Source organism: Prunus mume, linkage group LG2 (assembly GCF_029339155.1).
Source record: "Prunus mume cultivar Tortuosa linkage group LG2, ASM2933915v1, whole genome shotgun sequence".
NCBI classification, from domain to species: domain Eukaryota; kingdom Viridiplantae; phylum Streptophyta; class Magnoliopsida; order Rosales; family Rosaceae; genus Prunus; species Prunus mume.
The window spans coordinates 20,981,831-20,998,243 of record NC_142699.1 but is presented as its reverse complement, the minus strand read 5'-3'; the positions used below and the strand labels follow the sequence as shown (position 1 = coordinate 20,998,243).

The 16,413-nt window shown below is 37.7% G+C and overlaps 1 protein-coding gene and 1 long non-coding RNA gene across 3 annotated transcripts; both read left to right on the top strand.

Moving 5' to 3' along the window:
* Nucleotides 1-1,035: 1,035 nt before the first annotated feature.
* Nucleotides 1,036-2,653, top strand: LOC103321664 (uncharacterized). The gene is made up of 2 exons (XR_513402.3): nucleotides 1,036-1,223; nucleotides 1,314-2,653. It is a non-coding gene; the product is annotated as an uncharacterized LOC103321664 (long non-coding RNA).
* An 8,208-nt stretch (nucleotides 2,654-10,861) lies between these two features.
* LOC103321662 (disease resistance protein RPV1-like) lies at nucleotides 10,862-16,412 on the top strand. Of its 2 annotated transcripts, none has more exons than XM_089045200.1 (5): nucleotides 10,862-11,392; nucleotides 12,219-13,323; nucleotides 13,480-13,896; nucleotides 14,072-15,646; nucleotides 15,755-16,412. In XM_089045200.1, the coding sequence occupies exons 1-5, from the start codon at nucleotides 10,911-10,913 to the stop codon at nucleotides 16,271-16,273; spliced, it is 4,098 nt and encodes a 1,365-aa protein (XP_088901326.1). In that variant the 5' UTR covers nucleotides 10,862-10,910; the 3' UTR covers nucleotides 16,274-16,412. The 2 variants fall into 2 exon arrangements, with proteins under 2 accessions (XP_088901326.1, XP_008221716.2); XM_008223494.3 differs by having other exon boundaries at nucleotides 10,862-11,410.
* Nucleotide 16,413: the final 1 nt, after the last annotated feature.

The following is a 16,413-nucleotide window of genomic DNA, read 5'->3' as shown; positions in this document are numbered from 1 at the left end:
ACCAATTCCAAAATTTTTGTCTAAATTCCAGAATTTGGTATCCTGTAAGTTATTTGGTTATATGTCTAAAGTACTGTAAATGCTTAATTTGTTAGAAAGCACCGTGATAGATTTGATCTTTGCAGAAACTTGGAGAAAAACAAGTTCACAGGCTCGGTTCCGGTAAGACTGATTGAAAGAAAGAATAATGGTTTTCTATCACTAAGGTAAGCCTTTCATAGAAAATCATGGCCTTCAGATTCCGTGTTTGGCTCACCCTAAAATTGAGTGTTTTCTATTCTAATTTTCAAATATTCTCAGAATTTAAAATAATTAATTGTCAGGTATTTCCTTAGAAGGTTTATTTGCATGATTTTCAAATTTCTTTATAAAAAGTCTTTAGTGTTCTTGTCTCTTGCTGAATTGATGTGGAAAAGCCTCGTTTTGTTCTTTTTCGATGTGGGACTTACTGATAACAGAAAACTATTACTTGAGTTTCTAATTGTTTTTCTTCTTCTTATATTTACATCATAAAGGATCCAATATATCAGTGCCTGACAAGTGCATTTGACACAGAAAAGTTATAAAGCACTTGGTAGGATAGATTTCTACTGCCACATGCATATCACGCAAACATGGTGATTACAGCTTTGTGTGTGCCTCATATGCATGTTTCAAGTTAATATCTTAATTAGTTGACCCTTTTGTTTAAAATAGGTAGTCTCATCAAACTTGTGATTAATCACAAACTAAAGCACTGGTCATTTGCTTTTCCACAAAGGCATAATAATCTAAACTATCAATTATTTATGCTTTTTTACTTAGATTTAATCTAAGTTGAACCAAATAATTCACCCAATTTGAACCAAGACTCAAAGGGTCTCCAGGAGCCAAGCATGTGAGGATGGAAGACTGATTTTTATTTCATATTTTCATGTCAAGCCGTTAATGTGAAGATGCCATTTCGTCAGCCTCATGCTTTTCTTGCCTCCACACTTGTCATACTTTAAACCAGTACCTTTCCTCTTCTCATCTCACATCTCTCTTTCAGTAAGCATCTGCATAAGCAGAGTTAATTGAAGTTGAATCAGTTTCATCTCTCTTTATAATCGGAGACTGGTTTTGTTTATCATTTCCTTTATGTTTTCTGCTTTCTTTGTTTTTAGGATTTTAAGTGCAATATTGGATTAACACAGATAAGATGGTGAGGCCTGCTTGTTGTGAAAAGCTGCATTTGAAAAGAGGTATTTAGACTGAAGAGAATAAGTTTTTTCGATAATGTTTTTGTTTGAATTGAATTTCCTTTGACTCATTATGTCATGCTCTGTTTGTAGGCTCTTGACAAGATTAGATTTGAGAGTATAATTGACAAGAGCAAGCTTGATGGTCAGCCAGACAAAAACAATAATACCTTGACTATTATTGATAGTGGTATTAGAATGACCAAAGCTGGTAAGTTGATTTGTAGTATACAATTTGTTATTTATGAGTGGTATGAACACTTGTTAACTTCTAGTAAGTGGTATGAACAATTGTTATACTGTTCATACCCTGCAATTGAGTTGATTTCTAGTACATAGTATTAACAGTGTTTGCTTAGTGTATGATTGAATTGAGATTTTGGCAATGGTGATATGGTGATTCAATTTGATTCTTCATTCTTTGGAGTGCCGATGATCCTAGAGTTGGTGGTAGTCAGAATTTTGGAATGAGTTTTTGGCATAAAATATTTAATTAGTCAATATGAGTCATTGCTATATTGCATTTTCTATTTTAGAATGATATAATATTTGGAATTAGAGATTTAGAATTCATTATTCTTGTTTTTCTCATTGTTGTTGACTTGTTTAGCTCTATCTATGTATGTTATCTGATGTTTGGTTACTGAGAAAATTGAATAAAAGACAAGAAAAATGATAATTACTGTTCTTGGATTTAGATTCTCAGTGATCTAGGTTCTTTGTGATTTTAATGTGTAAAACACTATTTAGTGTTAACTTGGTTTTGATGTTTGGTACTATTTGGGTTCTTTATCGTACCTATTATGCAAATGAAATGACGTAGTTTTTAACTACCAGTAAGTGGTATGAATAGTTGTTATACTGTTCATACCCTGCAACTGAGATGATTTCTATGACATAGTATTAACAGTGCACTTCTATAACATAATATTAACAGTGTACTTTTATGGCATAGTATTAACAGATTTTTAGTAACAAAGCATACTTTATATTTTGCTCTATATATAGTTATGCACTTGAGGTTTATGATATGCATAAGAAGATAGTTTTATGACATAGTATTAACAGTGTTTTTTTTTCTTCTTGTAAATGTATTTCCTTTTGTCTTTGCGATTGTTTCTGGTGAAACTGTGAACAATTGAATGTGGTTTCTACAAAGGATATCGAATGTTTTGCTAGCCTCTTTTTTTGGGTTTTTTGAGTTTTTTGTATGAGATGATATTAACAATATACTTCTATAACATGGTATTATTAATGTACTTCTATAGTATGATATTAACAATGTATTAAGGGCTTGCTGGGCTTCTTTTGGGTTTTTCTTTTAGTTTTTTGTGTTGGGCTTATTTTAAGTTAATTAATGGCAGTCATGTAATTTATAGGAACATCAACACTCATTTATTATGTAGTAAATGGATTTTGAGTGTGTTTTTAAAGTGCATTCATGTGAGATTTTTTTTATAATTTCAATCCCTATTTTGGGTATATTAGTGTAGCTCCTTAATTTAAAACAAAGCAAGTTCATAATTTACCTGAAAGGTAATGGCATACTCATAATCACCAGCATCAATACTCTTACCCACTCTAGAATTAGCCCCATCGGCTCCAATCACAGCATCAACCTCCAAACTCTTCTTCACATCAGCCCCACCGACCTTCCCATCATACTCTGTAATGTAGAACGTACGGCGCCTCCCCATCTCCCGGTTTCTCCATCTTCAGAAACAACCCATTTATCACAGTCGCCCCATTCTCACTAGCCCTGTTCCTTAAGTACTGGTCCAACACCTCACGCCTCATCATGGCGATGTGGTCATCTTTGCTGCGGAAGGAGAGAGAGAGAGAGAGATAGAGATCTGATCAACGAAAAGGGGATCTGATGAACAAAAAGTGAAACCAACGAATTTGGGTCAGGCTTTTAAACAAATAAGGTATAATTGTCTTTTTAGTAATTAATGTAAGGCCAACGAATCTGGGCCTCCTCTTTGGCTAAATCCAAAATAAAATTCAATTCCTATATATTAAAACCAAAACAGAAATACTGTTTGTCTCAAATACTAATGAGTGCTGCTATTTCCACCTACACACCTTATCTTCCCACCCACCATATATATTTTAAAAAACACAATCCTATTTTTACGCCCACCAATATTCCTAAAATACCCTTTTAATTATTACCTAATTTCCTCTCTCCTTTATTCTCTTTGCTCATGTCTTCTCTCTCTCTGACGGCCCACACATCTCTCTCTCATTTTTGCTATATCTTATTTTCCATCTCTCACACTCCATCTCTGTCTCTGTCTCTCATGTTTACTGAACTAAAACAGTTTTTTGCTGTAATTTTTATTTCTATTTTTGTAAATATGGATTCTATGAATATAATCACATTTATGCTCTTAGCTTTCTACTATTGTAAGTAAACTTTTTCTCCAGAGTTATCCAAGGACCAGAAATCTATTGAACTTTGCAATAAAAAAAAATATAAAACGCTTATTCTTAAGACATGGGAATGTCAAAGAGTACAAAGCCAAACAGATAAGGAAAAAACAACAATATTTGCCCAATTCATATGTCTCACCCTTGAATTTGTTAAAAGACCAAGTTCAATCATCATTAGATGCAATTGTTTCTCTAGTTATAACAGTAGACCTTGTAATATTTATGAATTGTTGTATGCGAGTGATGTATGGGGGGGCCCATTCGGTAGTCCACCATTCTTGGTATCTGTCCCAGTTTGTTCCTATAGGGGGAATTGGATGACTTGGCTTCAAGAATACTTGCACAAAGGTGTAAATATATATAGATAAGGATATATTTATAACATAAACAACTTATATTCAGATTATAAAATACTTGCACAAAATGACGATTGATGAATCCGATATCGATCTCTTTACGGTCTGATAGTGGCAATGGTCTTGATCTAAGAGGTAAGAACTTTAGACATTGTACATTAGATAGGTGCACAAGTACAACATCATAACATGATGCAATAATATGGCCCATGTCAAGCATAGTCATCCACCGAATAAAATTTGCATCAGGTCCAAAGTAAGCCAATGAGTGCTTTAGCTCATAGACCCTATTTTCAGACCCATAAAGTGTTGAATAGCGAACTGAATAAGACTCAAGCTCATTCAATAAATCTCTTCTTACTTGTACCCATCCATCCTCACCATAAACTAATAATGTTGCAATAGCTCTGCACCGACAATGTCCATATGCTGCCACATCTTTTACATGATGGATGTACGACCTTAATGCTTTTGGAAATGCATTAACAAACTCAACTAGCTTATGTAGCGGGGTGCGATACACCTGCACACATGTATATAGTTAGTTATAAAATTACTATAGACGTGCAGCTTATATCATCTTGCTATGATAAATATATAAATATATTATACCCACCCTCTCCTTCGGTCGTCTCTTTTGTTTTGCACTCACTTTAGAAGGAAGACCACCAACACTACATCCATCCAACCTAGGTGAATCTACAACCTCAAACAAGGATGGATCACGACGAGTAGATTTATCCATCTTCTTACATGGCCTACCTCGAGTCTTAGTTTTCACAAATGGTTCCACAAGTGAAGTAGTTTGTGGTGCTACTAATTCCATAAGTTTCCTTTTAACAATCATTTGTGTAATTGCATCAGACTTCATCCAACGCCTATGAAATAACTTCATCTCTGCATCATAGAAACATTCCGATGTTTTTCTTTTAAGTGCACATGTCATGTCAAGTTGCCTCCAATAAGAATCAATGCACTCAAGTGGAATAGGTTTACTGTCTTTCTTGTACTTTACAATCTCATGAGCACATGGTAACCCATGAGTTAGTCGTAACACACAGCCACACGCCTCAGAGTCAATACCATAATTGTTAGCTAGCTTGCTCTCCTCGAGTACCATATATAGTGCACTAATTGAGACAAAACCACGAAGTTCCTCAAAATCTAAACTTCTAAGATCATGATACACCACTATCAAAATTTTCTCGAACGAAGTCTTAATTTCAGTGTGTTGCAACTCAAGTAAAGCGTGTATACTAATTAGTAAAGATAATTATGTCTAATACCTAATTTTTATTTGGCTTAAGTGCTACAGTGACCCACTTTGCCCCCTTGACCAATGTTTCTTGTTTCACTTAACCACTTTCCGTCTACGCCATTCCAAATTTCGTTAAACCAATGACGTGGCAGGGGTAGTTTGGTCCATTCAACTGAGCTGGGATTTTCCCACCAATCTGAGGGTGTGCGTGTACATGTGGAGCCCACCTCTAACATCTGATATAGCTCCAACGGATTGATTGCCTGCTGATGTGGAATTTGGGGACCCATCTAACAAAACAGCCACGACAATCAGTGTTAGAACTCAAAAATGAAAACATAAAATCAGATTGGGAGGGAAAATTGAGATTTGGGGATTATAGATATAGGGTTTGAGAATAAGGATCGAGAAAGGGAGAGCGCTCTCAGTTGGTTTCGACAACTACTTGAAGGCAAGAAGAAGTGACGCGATGACTCGACGTAACGACGATGCCCGTTTGGCGAGAAGCAGAGCAGGCAACTGTAAATGATTCTTCGAAAAGGGACCTGTTTTCTAAAAAGGAATCTTGTCCTTTGACGTGGAAAAGAATCTTGACATGATAGTGATACGCATTGTGTAGAAATTGATAGGGTTTAGGTCTTTTTGTGTTATGTGTTGTCGGCAAAGGAGGTTCTAAAGCAGTATACCTTTCCTGATGTGGTCCCGTTTTTGTTTTCTTCTAGTTAGGTTTGAATATATTAATCGAACCGTGGTTGTTGTCTTGCTTTTAATAAGTGTCTTAGAATACTATTCAGCTTTTGTTAAAAACAAACCCTTTTTGTTTCTGTGACAAAGACTTGGTAACTTTTGAAGTGCATCATAGTGGCAGAATTGTGAAAAACAAGCAGAATAAGTAGTGTTATATTGGTGGGTCTGTAGGATATTTGGATTGGTGTACTGTAGAGTATATAAATATGTTAGAGATGTGGGAGCAAGTGAAACTGCTTGGGCACATGGGGAAAGTATCTCTTAAAGGAGTAGTAAATGAGGAGTTACTGGATATAAACAAGGATGCTGATCTGTTAAGTTTGTGTGATAAGGTACCACTTTCTTATAAGAGAGTGGTGCTGATTTATGTACAACACATTGAAGAGGAAAATGTTGCAGTGGATGAGGATTGTGAAGAGGTAGTTGTGGCATTAAATGAGGATAGTGAGAATATTGGGCCTGGTAGGGATGAAAATAGGGCTTCTACTGAAGGCAGTGGGCCATTGAACAATGAAAAAGAGGGCCGGCCTTTTACTGAGCATCATGGGCCTGCTTGCAGAGTTGAACACTGGGTTTCAAGTGATGATGATGGGCCCCTGAACAATGAGGGTAGTAGGGCTGATATAGGTGACACTGATGTGGAAGACAGTGAAGACAGTGAAGAAGAAGACAAGGAAGAGGACCCTGATTTTGTTGACAGTGCTTATGAGCAAAGTGAAAATGAATGTGAGTTGTTGAGAAAAGACGATAAAGCATTTGAAAATTATGTAGACCAGCCAGAAGTAGTTGAAGACCCAAATGCCCCTGTAGATGAAGATCGGGAGTCAACTGATGTAGCTAAAAGTGATGTTGAGAGCTTGGATAGTAGCTCAGATGATGAGGATGATGAGAACCAGAAGAAAAGAAAGAAGAAATTGCCTACATTTCAAGAATTTAGGCCAAACAGACATGCGCAACCACTGTGTTTAAACTGGGTTTAAGGTTTGCAACCACTGACCTATTTAAGAAAGCAATTAGGAACTATTCAATTGTGAACAGAAGGATGATTAAATTCAAATGCAATGATCGTGATAGGGTTATGGCAGTGTGTGCAGGAAATTGTAAATGGGTTTGTTTTGCTTCAGCAGTTAATGGTAGTGACTGGGTTCAAGTGAAGAAATTAGTTGATGAGCATGATTGTGGGACAGTTGATCACAATTTTCATGCTAACTCAAGATGGTTAGCTCAGAGATATGCTACTCAACTGTCTAGAAAGCATAATTGGGATATGGGAACTTTTAAGCAGCAGGTACGAGAAGATTTGTCTGTGATAGCTTCTAAATCCCAAATATATAGGGCAAGCCAGAAGGCAACATCCATATCTGAGGGGATTTATGAAAAACAGTATGAATTATTATAGGATTATGCTGCTGAACTAAGAAGGACAAATGTAGGTAGCACAATCATTATGAAATGTGAGTTGGAAGGTGAAAGACCAAGGTTTCAGAGGATTTACATTTGCTTGGCTACAATTAAACAAGGGTTTTTGCAGGGATGTAGGCCAGTTATAGGATTTGATACTTGTCATATAAAGGGTCATCACCCTGGATAATTGTTATCTGTTGTTGGTGTGGATCCTAACAATGTCATGTATCCTATTGCGTATGCAGTGGCTGAGGTGGAGAATTATGAAACATGGTCATGATTTTGTCAACTGTTGGCAGAGGACCTTAGAATCGAAAACAGCTGCGGATATGTCTTTATCACAGACAAGCAAAAAGACTTGATTGATGCAGTACATGATCATTTTCCAAACGCTGAGCATAGACACTGCCTCAAACACTTAGAAGCAAATTTTTTGCTTGCTGGTCACAGACGATTGGTGTTGAAATTGCAAATGGAGAAAATTGCAAGGAGCACAACCATACCATAGTGGGATGCTGAGATGAAAAATATGAGACAGCTGAGCCAAGCTGCATTTGATTGGATGGCGGCCTTAGATCTATCACAATGGTGTAGAGCTCACTTTAAAACTCATTCCAAGTGTGACATCCTTTTGAATAATATGTGCGAGGCTTTTAACGGTGCCATTGTAGAAGTACGAGACAAACCTATTTTAACCATGATAGAGAGAATTAGATACTATATTATGTTGTTGATGGCAACTAGAAGAGCATCTTGTGAGAAATGGAAACATGCCATTGGTCCAAGGATTTTTGGGATTTTGGAGAAAACAAAGAAAGAATCAGCTTGGTGCATTCCAAAGCTTGCTGGGAAGAGTTTATATGAGGTCAAAAACTATGATGGAAGTCAGGTTATGATTGATTTGGCAAGGCATTGTTGTTCATGTAGGAGATGGGATATTATTGGGATCTCATGCAAGCATGCTTGTGCTGCAATTGGCCAATTAAATGGGGATCATATTGCTTATGTTGATGCTTGTTACAAGAAGGAGGCCTTTATGAGAGCTTATGGTCTATTGGTTCATCCAATGACAAGTGAAGACTTGAGGCCTAAGTGTGATAGGCCTCCTTTGATGCCACCACTTTATCACAAACAACCTGGGAGACCAAGGAAGAAGAGGATGAGGTTGGCAGGTGAACAACCAAGCAAATCTAATCCTACAGCCACCAAGTTGCAAAGGTATAATTTGGAAACCAAGTGTTCACTTTGTAGACAAGGAGGCCATAATAGGAGGAGCTGCCCTAAGGCAAAAGAAGGTAGCAGCAGTCAGGTTTGTCTCTTCCAAAAACACATTGGCAATGCATTTTTGTTTTGGACGTTTATTATTTATTTATTTTCAAGTGATTCTCTACTTATGTTAGGTCCCATGTAAACGAAAAGTTCAGAAATCTGCTTAAGATACGACATCAACCAAAAGGGTTACAAGACAATCAACAGCCAAGCAACCTGTAAGCCTCCTTTATTTTTATTGATATTAAGAGGATGAGGTATGAGATGTAGTTGATGTAAATTGGAATTCTTTTCAATTTGTAGGTGAGAAGAAGGTTGGAAACTGGCCAGTGTTCTCAAACTCTACATGGTTCTGAAACAGGCCAAGCTTCCCAAATTGCCTCATTGACATCTCAAACGCCTCACTCAAGCATCTCAAAGCCCTTGACATCTCAAATCGCCCACCTTGACTGCCCAAGCATATCAAGTGGTCAAGCTTCGGACATTCCCAAAAAAGAGGTTTAAGTCTCCTGCAAAGAGGATTAAATTCCCCAAAAAGAAGGATGGTTCTCAAACTCTGCAAGGCTCTCAATCTATGCAAGGAACTGAATCTGTGCAAGCTTGTCCAGTTTCTCAAACTGCCCAAAGTTCTCAACCTGCCCAAACTATTCAATCTGTGCAAGGATCTCAACCAAGTGCAAGCTTATCACACCCTTTTGCTAGTGGTCCAAGCAAAAAGAGGTTCAAATCTCCTGCCAAGATGATAAAATTTACCAATCGGAAGGATTTGGTGGATAATTATCAGCCTAGGAGATTCTGATCATGTGAAAATGTTTTGTGTTTTGTTAAAATGCCTCTTATGAAGACCTTTTCATTCCACTTTTGTTTTACATGTACAACTGTTAAGGACAAGTGTTAAGGACAAACCTTTGAAATGAGGCTTTTGATTGAACTATTATTTTGCAAGTCCAACTATTAAGAACTTTATTAGTAATGTTATAAAATGGTTATAAACTATGAGGATTTGATCAGTGTTATAAACTGTTGCAAGTGTTTGTGGTACTGTTCATTTGGTAATACTTTTCATACCATTACATTTGAGGTCAAAATCCAATAAGTAACTCCCACATTGTGTTCAACAACCACATTCATTACATAAGTACCAATACATTGTTACATCTAGTTGCAAATGGAAACCATGTTCCTCCATCATTACATAGCTACCAAGACATGATATTTTACATACAGTTGCAAAATTAGACTTGTACAATCTGCCTAATTCCTCCATTGCAATGGCCACATTTTATGCCAAGTTGTTACAGACATTGCCAAAACAAAACCATTACTAAACCCCATGAAAGAATAAGTTAACCCATTAACTTTCTTCCTCTTGCTTGACGATGCCCAACGTCCTTTTCAAGTTCCTTCAATCTTCTAAGTAGCCAACTCACCAGAGCCTCTCTCTATGTGGAAATTCAACATCCACCCAAACAAAAAACCCACATCCTTTTTTCCTCATCTGCAACAAACATTAATACCACTTAATAAATAAATTTAACCGGATTCACACACTTTCAACAATATAACTTACCCCTGATGAGTTTAGACAAACATGGAATCGAACGCCTCAGTCCATGAAGTTTGTAAGCGAGCTATCTTCCCACAAAAGCAACGTGGTGCCGCCACATCCAACTCTTCCCCTCATCAACTATTTCAGTCTTCATCTTGACTTTCGTGGAACCCAACCTCGATTTCTAGGGTTTTAGAGGAAGCCAATTTGGGGTTTTTGGTTCCGTAGCACCTGAGATCAATTAGAACGTTGGAGCTATATCGGATGTTAGAGGTGGGCTCCACATGTACACGCCACACCCTCAGATTGGTGGGAAAAATCCCAGCTCAATTAAATGGACCAAAGTACCCCGCCACGTCATTGGTTTAACGGAATTTGAAATGGCATAGACGGAAAGTGGTTAAGTGAAACACGAAACATTGTCAATAGAAAGTGGATCACTTTTAACTTTAAAGGGTAAAGTGAAAATTGATCGATGTTAAAAGCACTGAAGCATTTAAACCTTTTTATTTTTAACTTTGCTTTGAAAGGAGTGAGGTTTAACCAAAGTTTTCACGGGCACAACAGTAAATAAGCCTAATAATAATTAAGTTGTAGTTTTCAACTCAAATTATCAATACTTTTAGTTGCCATCTACATATTTCTCCGTACGCATAACAAGTAAAGCAGAAATGGCTGTCGAAGTCGACGACGCCGACGCCGTTTCGTCAAACCCGGGAGGTTTCCGGCTACGCTGGGACGTGTTCCTGAGCTTCAGAGGCGAAGACACCCGCACAAAAATCACAAAGAATATCTACGAGGCGCTCGAGAAACACGGCGTCCGAGTCTTCCGAGACGACGACGGTTTGAACCGCGGGGACGAGATCGCTTCTAGTCTGCTGGAGGCGATCGAAGACTCGGCGGCGGCCATCGTCGTCCTGTCGCCGAGATATGCCGACTCAAGGTGGTGCCTTGAAGAGCTGGCTAAGATATGCGAGCGCAGCCGGAGACTGCGCCTGATGATTCTACCTGTGTTTTACCAAGTGGACCCCTCCGACGTTCGACGGCAGAGGGGTCCATTTGCAAAGCATTTTACAGCTCATGAGCAAGAGTACGGAAACGCCGTCGTCTCTAGGTGGAGAAGTGCCATGGCGAAAGTCGGTCTTACAGCTGGGTATATTTTCAATGCGAGGTAGTAATTAATTGAATTAAATTAGTAATAGTACTAACATTATAATCATAATTCATAACTAAATTCCCACTCAATCAGTTAGAAAACCTGTAAAACCCTAGCTAATGTTGATCATTCCTATAAACATGCAAAAATTGAGATGATTAGAGATTTAGTAATCTAATGTTTAAAGTTTTGGTATATCCTATGATATTAAGATATAACAAAATGTTTTGGAAGAATTAATTAAATAAGTGTGGTTGGGTATTTTTTTCACTTTGTTTATTCATTCATTCATATATAATATAGTAATTTAAATTGGGCGATTTGGTAAAGATCAATTTTATATAGTAATTTAAATTCCCATGTATCTTCCTCACCCCACTGTCGTTCTCATTCAGATTTACATTCTAAAGTGTTAGACTTTTGGCTTGTTTATGAGGACCAATTGTTTTCGCAAATAGCTGCTTCGTGTGTTAACTAATTGGTGTTTTCATTCTACGCCCTCTTCCTCTTTTATGGTCACTGATCACATGATTTGCAGTTGATTTGTTAGTTAAAGTTGGTCATAATAATTAATGAAAACTGCCACATTATATGACCAGCTAGAACGGTTACAAAGTTTGATCCTTTTATACTTTTCAAGATTTAGTTATTGTCAAGATAAACTTGTCTGTAACAGATACAATTATTTCTCAGTTTTCTTGTACAATTAACTATTTATGTTTGTTTTCTATAGATATGCAAAAATTTATAGTGGCTATAGTTTATGTTTTGCTTATCACCTTAAGCGGTTAAGTAATGTATTTGTGATCATGTATATTGACAGCAAAGAAGCAGAGTTGATTCAATTGTTAGTCAAAACGGTTTTGACTGAAATGAACAAAACCCCAGTAGGTCTTGATGCATACACAGTGGGACTTGATTCCAGGATTGAAGACGTGATGAGGTTGTTAGATGTTAGATCCAACGGCATTCGAGTTGTCGGAATTCATGGCGTGGGTGGTGTTGGCAAGACAACACTTGCCAAGGCTCTTTTTAATAGACTTGTGGGTTATTTTGAGTGCCACAGTTTCATCTCAAATGTAAGAGAAATTTCAGCAGGGCATGAGGGTTTATTATCACTTCAAAACAGGCTTATTGGTAGTCTTTCTTCTAATACCATGTCTGTAAATGAACTTAATACTGGTATTTCTGCAGTCAAAGCAATTGTATACGAGAAGCGAGTTCTTATTGTCTTGGATGATGTTGATAACGTAAACCAACTAAATGCTTTAGTTGGCAACAGACAATGGTTTTATGAAGGAAGCCGAATTATTGTTACCACAAGAGATAGAGAAGTCTTACCCAGTCATCTTGTGAACGAGTTGTATGAGGTCAAGGAGTTGCAATTCTCTCATGCACTTCAACTTTTTAGTTACCATGCACTGAGAAGAGAAAAACCCACAGATACTTTCTTGACTCTGTCTGAGAAAATTATGTCTCTCACAGGTGGGCTACCATTGGCTCTTGAAGTATTTGGTTCTTACCTATTTGATAAGAGGAGAATAGAGGAATGGAGAGATGCTCTGCAGAAGCTGAAACAGATTCGTCCACACAATCTACAGGATGTGTTAAAGATAAGTTATGATGCGCTAGACGAGCAAGAGAAGTGCATCTTTCTGGACATTGCATGTTTATTTGTAAAAATGGATATGAGGAGAGAAGATGCAATTGACATATTGAAAGGTTGTGGTTTTGATGGTGAGATAGCAATTTCTGACCTCGTAGCAAGATCACTCATTAAAGTTTATGGAGACGGTATATTGTGGATGCACGATGAAGTTAGAGACATGGGAAGACAAATCGTTAAAGAGGAAAACCTTTTAGATCCTGGCATGCGTAGTAGACTTTGGGATCATGATGAAATATTGAATGTCTTCAAGGATAATAAGGTAGAGATTCCAGCACTACTATTTTTATTGTTTATATATTCTTCTAGCTGGATTTAGATGTAGAAGAGGCTTGAATGTCTTCTAACTTAATAAGGATAATGCATTATTATTTTTCTTCACTCAGTTTCTTATATATTTTCCATACCTTGATAATAGGGAACAAGATGTATACAGGGGATAGTCCTAGACTTGGAATCAATGAAAAGGTCGGTGGGGGATCCAAGTGGTGACAGAATTTCTTGGGATAACTTTCGAAGAGGCCCAACTTTTACCTCTGCAGTTACATACCTAAAAGAAAGATACAAAGCATATCTTCAAACTAAAGCAGAGAAAAAGAGAGAGGTTACAATTTTCTCTGAACCCCTGAGAGCAATGGTCAATCTTAGACTGCTTCAAATTAATGATCTGAATTTGGAAGGCCGCTTCAAGTTTCTTCTTGCAGAGTTGAAGTGGTTACAGTGGAAAGGTTGTCCTCTGAAATCTCTTCCTTCGGATTTTTCCCCTCGCCAACTTGCTGTCCTTGATCTTCCACGCAGCAAAATTGAAAGTTTGTGGCATGGGCGCGGTAACAAGGTATGTACTTCACTATCTGATCCATCATCTTCATCTTCATCATTATAATTGTGACAGCAAGAATTGTATCACCGATCTTCATAAGTGTCTGCCTTGTATCTCTGTCTCTTTCTTCCTATTTCTAAGGCACAACTAATGCATTTTGGTAATGCTCATACACTTTATTGTTTTCCAGTTGGCTGAGAAATTGATGCTCTTGAATCTGAACGGCTGCTTTAACCTAACCCACATTCCTGATTTATCTGGGAGTCGGGCCTTGGAAAAGCTTAATCTTGAGCGTTGCAGTAAACTGACTAAGCTTCATGCCTCGATTGGGAATTTGCGTACATTGGTCCACTTGAACCTTCGAGACTGTGTAAACCTCGTTGAACTTCCAAATGATGTCTCTGGCCTGACAAAACTTGAGAACCTAATCCTCTCTGGTTGCTTACAACTGAAAGAACTGCCAAGCAACATGGACAGCATGGTATCATTAAAAGAACTTCTCCTTGATGGCACTGCTGTAAAAGGTCTTCCTGAATCTATTTTCCGGTTTTCAAAACTCGAAAAGCTCAGCTTGAACCGGTGCAAACATTTGAAAGGGCTACCTGAGTTGATAGGAAAGTTGCATTCTCTGAAAGAAATCTCCCTCAACGATTCTGCTTTAGAAAAACTACCTGTTTCCTTTGGATATTTGGCAAACCTTGAGAAACTAAGTTTGCTCTGGTGTAAATCACTGACAACTATTCCTGATTCCATTGGCAACCTCAGTTCGTTAATGGAATTTCATACTTACGGTAGCGGAATCAAAGAACTTCCTGTGTCCATGGGTTCATTATCAAACTTGAAGGAATTATCAACAGGACACGGTCAAATTTTGTGCAGATTGCCTGATTCAATTGGAGGTTTGAATTCTCTAGTTGTGCTAAAAATAGATCAGACATTAATCACAGATCTTCCACATGAGATTGGTGCCTTGAAGTCACTTGAGAAGCTTGAGATGAGGAAATGTGGATTTCTTAGATCATTACCAGAATCAATTGGAAGCATGAGGGCATTGACTACAATAGTCATAACTGAAGCTGATATTACTGAGTTGCCAGAATCGATAGGGATGCTGGAAAACCTTACCATGTTACAGTTGAACAGATGTAAACACCTCTGCAAGCTTCCAGCTTCAATAGGACAATTGAATTCCTTGCACAGATTGCTGATGGTGGAAACTGCAGTGACAGAACTACCCGAAAGCTTCGGAATGCTGTCCAGTTTAATGGTTTTAAATATGGGAAAGAAGCATCAAAAGAGGGAAGAAACAGAAGAGATTAATTTTATGCTCCCTACTTCCTTCTCAAATCTATCACTGCTATATGAACTGCATGCTGGTGCTTGTAATATATCTAGTAAAATTGCACATGATTTCGAGAAGTTGTCATCACTCGAAATATTGAATCTAGGCCATAATAACTTTTATAGCCTTCCAGCCAGCCTGAGGGACCTGTCTCTTCTAAAAAAACTTCTGTTACCTCACTGTAAAAAGCTCAAGGCTCTGCCTCTGCTTCCCTCAAGTTTGGAAGAAGTTGATGTTGCAAACTGTACCGCATTAGAAAGTATCTCTGATATTTCAAACCTCGAGAACTTGGCGATGCTGAACCTTACAAGTTGTGAGAAAGTTGTGGACATTCCAGGACTTGAATGCTTGAAGTCCTTGGTAAGATTGTCTGCAAGTGGTTGCACAGCTTGCTCATCAGCTATTAAGAAAAGACTTGCTAAGGTGCTCTCTCTCTCTCTCTCTCTCTCTCTCTCTCTGTGTATATACTATATGTGTGTACATGTATAAGAAAGTGAAACACAATCATAGATTTGAAATTTTTTGTTGCAGAGCTACATGAGGAAAATACGCAATCTTAGCATTCCCGGTAGCAAGATACCAGACTGGTTTTCTCAAGATGTGGTTACATTCTCAGAAAGAAAAAACCGTGTTCTCAAAAGTGTGATTATAGCTGTTGTACTCTCTCTCAACCAGCAAATACCAGATGACATAAGAGAACTCCCTGCAATAGTAGACATTCTAGCTCAGATCCTCATACTGGATTTTTCTATCTTCTGTTCAGCTTTGAAGTTATTGGGAGTGCCAAATACAAATGAAGACCAAGTTCACTTGTGCCGATACCCAATTCACCATCCCTTGGTTTCTCAGTTGAAAGATGGTTATAACATACGTGTGATACGGAGAGAGCCACCGATGATGAAAGGGGTTGAGCTGAAGAAGTGGGGGATCCATTTGGTCTATGAAGGTGATGATGAGTATGAGGGAGATGAAGAATCATTAAATGAAAGCCAGCAATCCCTTTCAGAAAAGATGGCAAGGTTCTTCAGCTCTTTTGAAGATGGTGGCTGAACCTGTACTTTTGAGAAAGATGACTGCACATCTGAATGAATTTAGCTGTATTGTTTCTCTCGTCTCTTTGTTATTGGCTGATAATTCCTTTGATCCACGTGTTTTATTTATCAATTTTAGTTTCCCATTTAAAGCCAAAC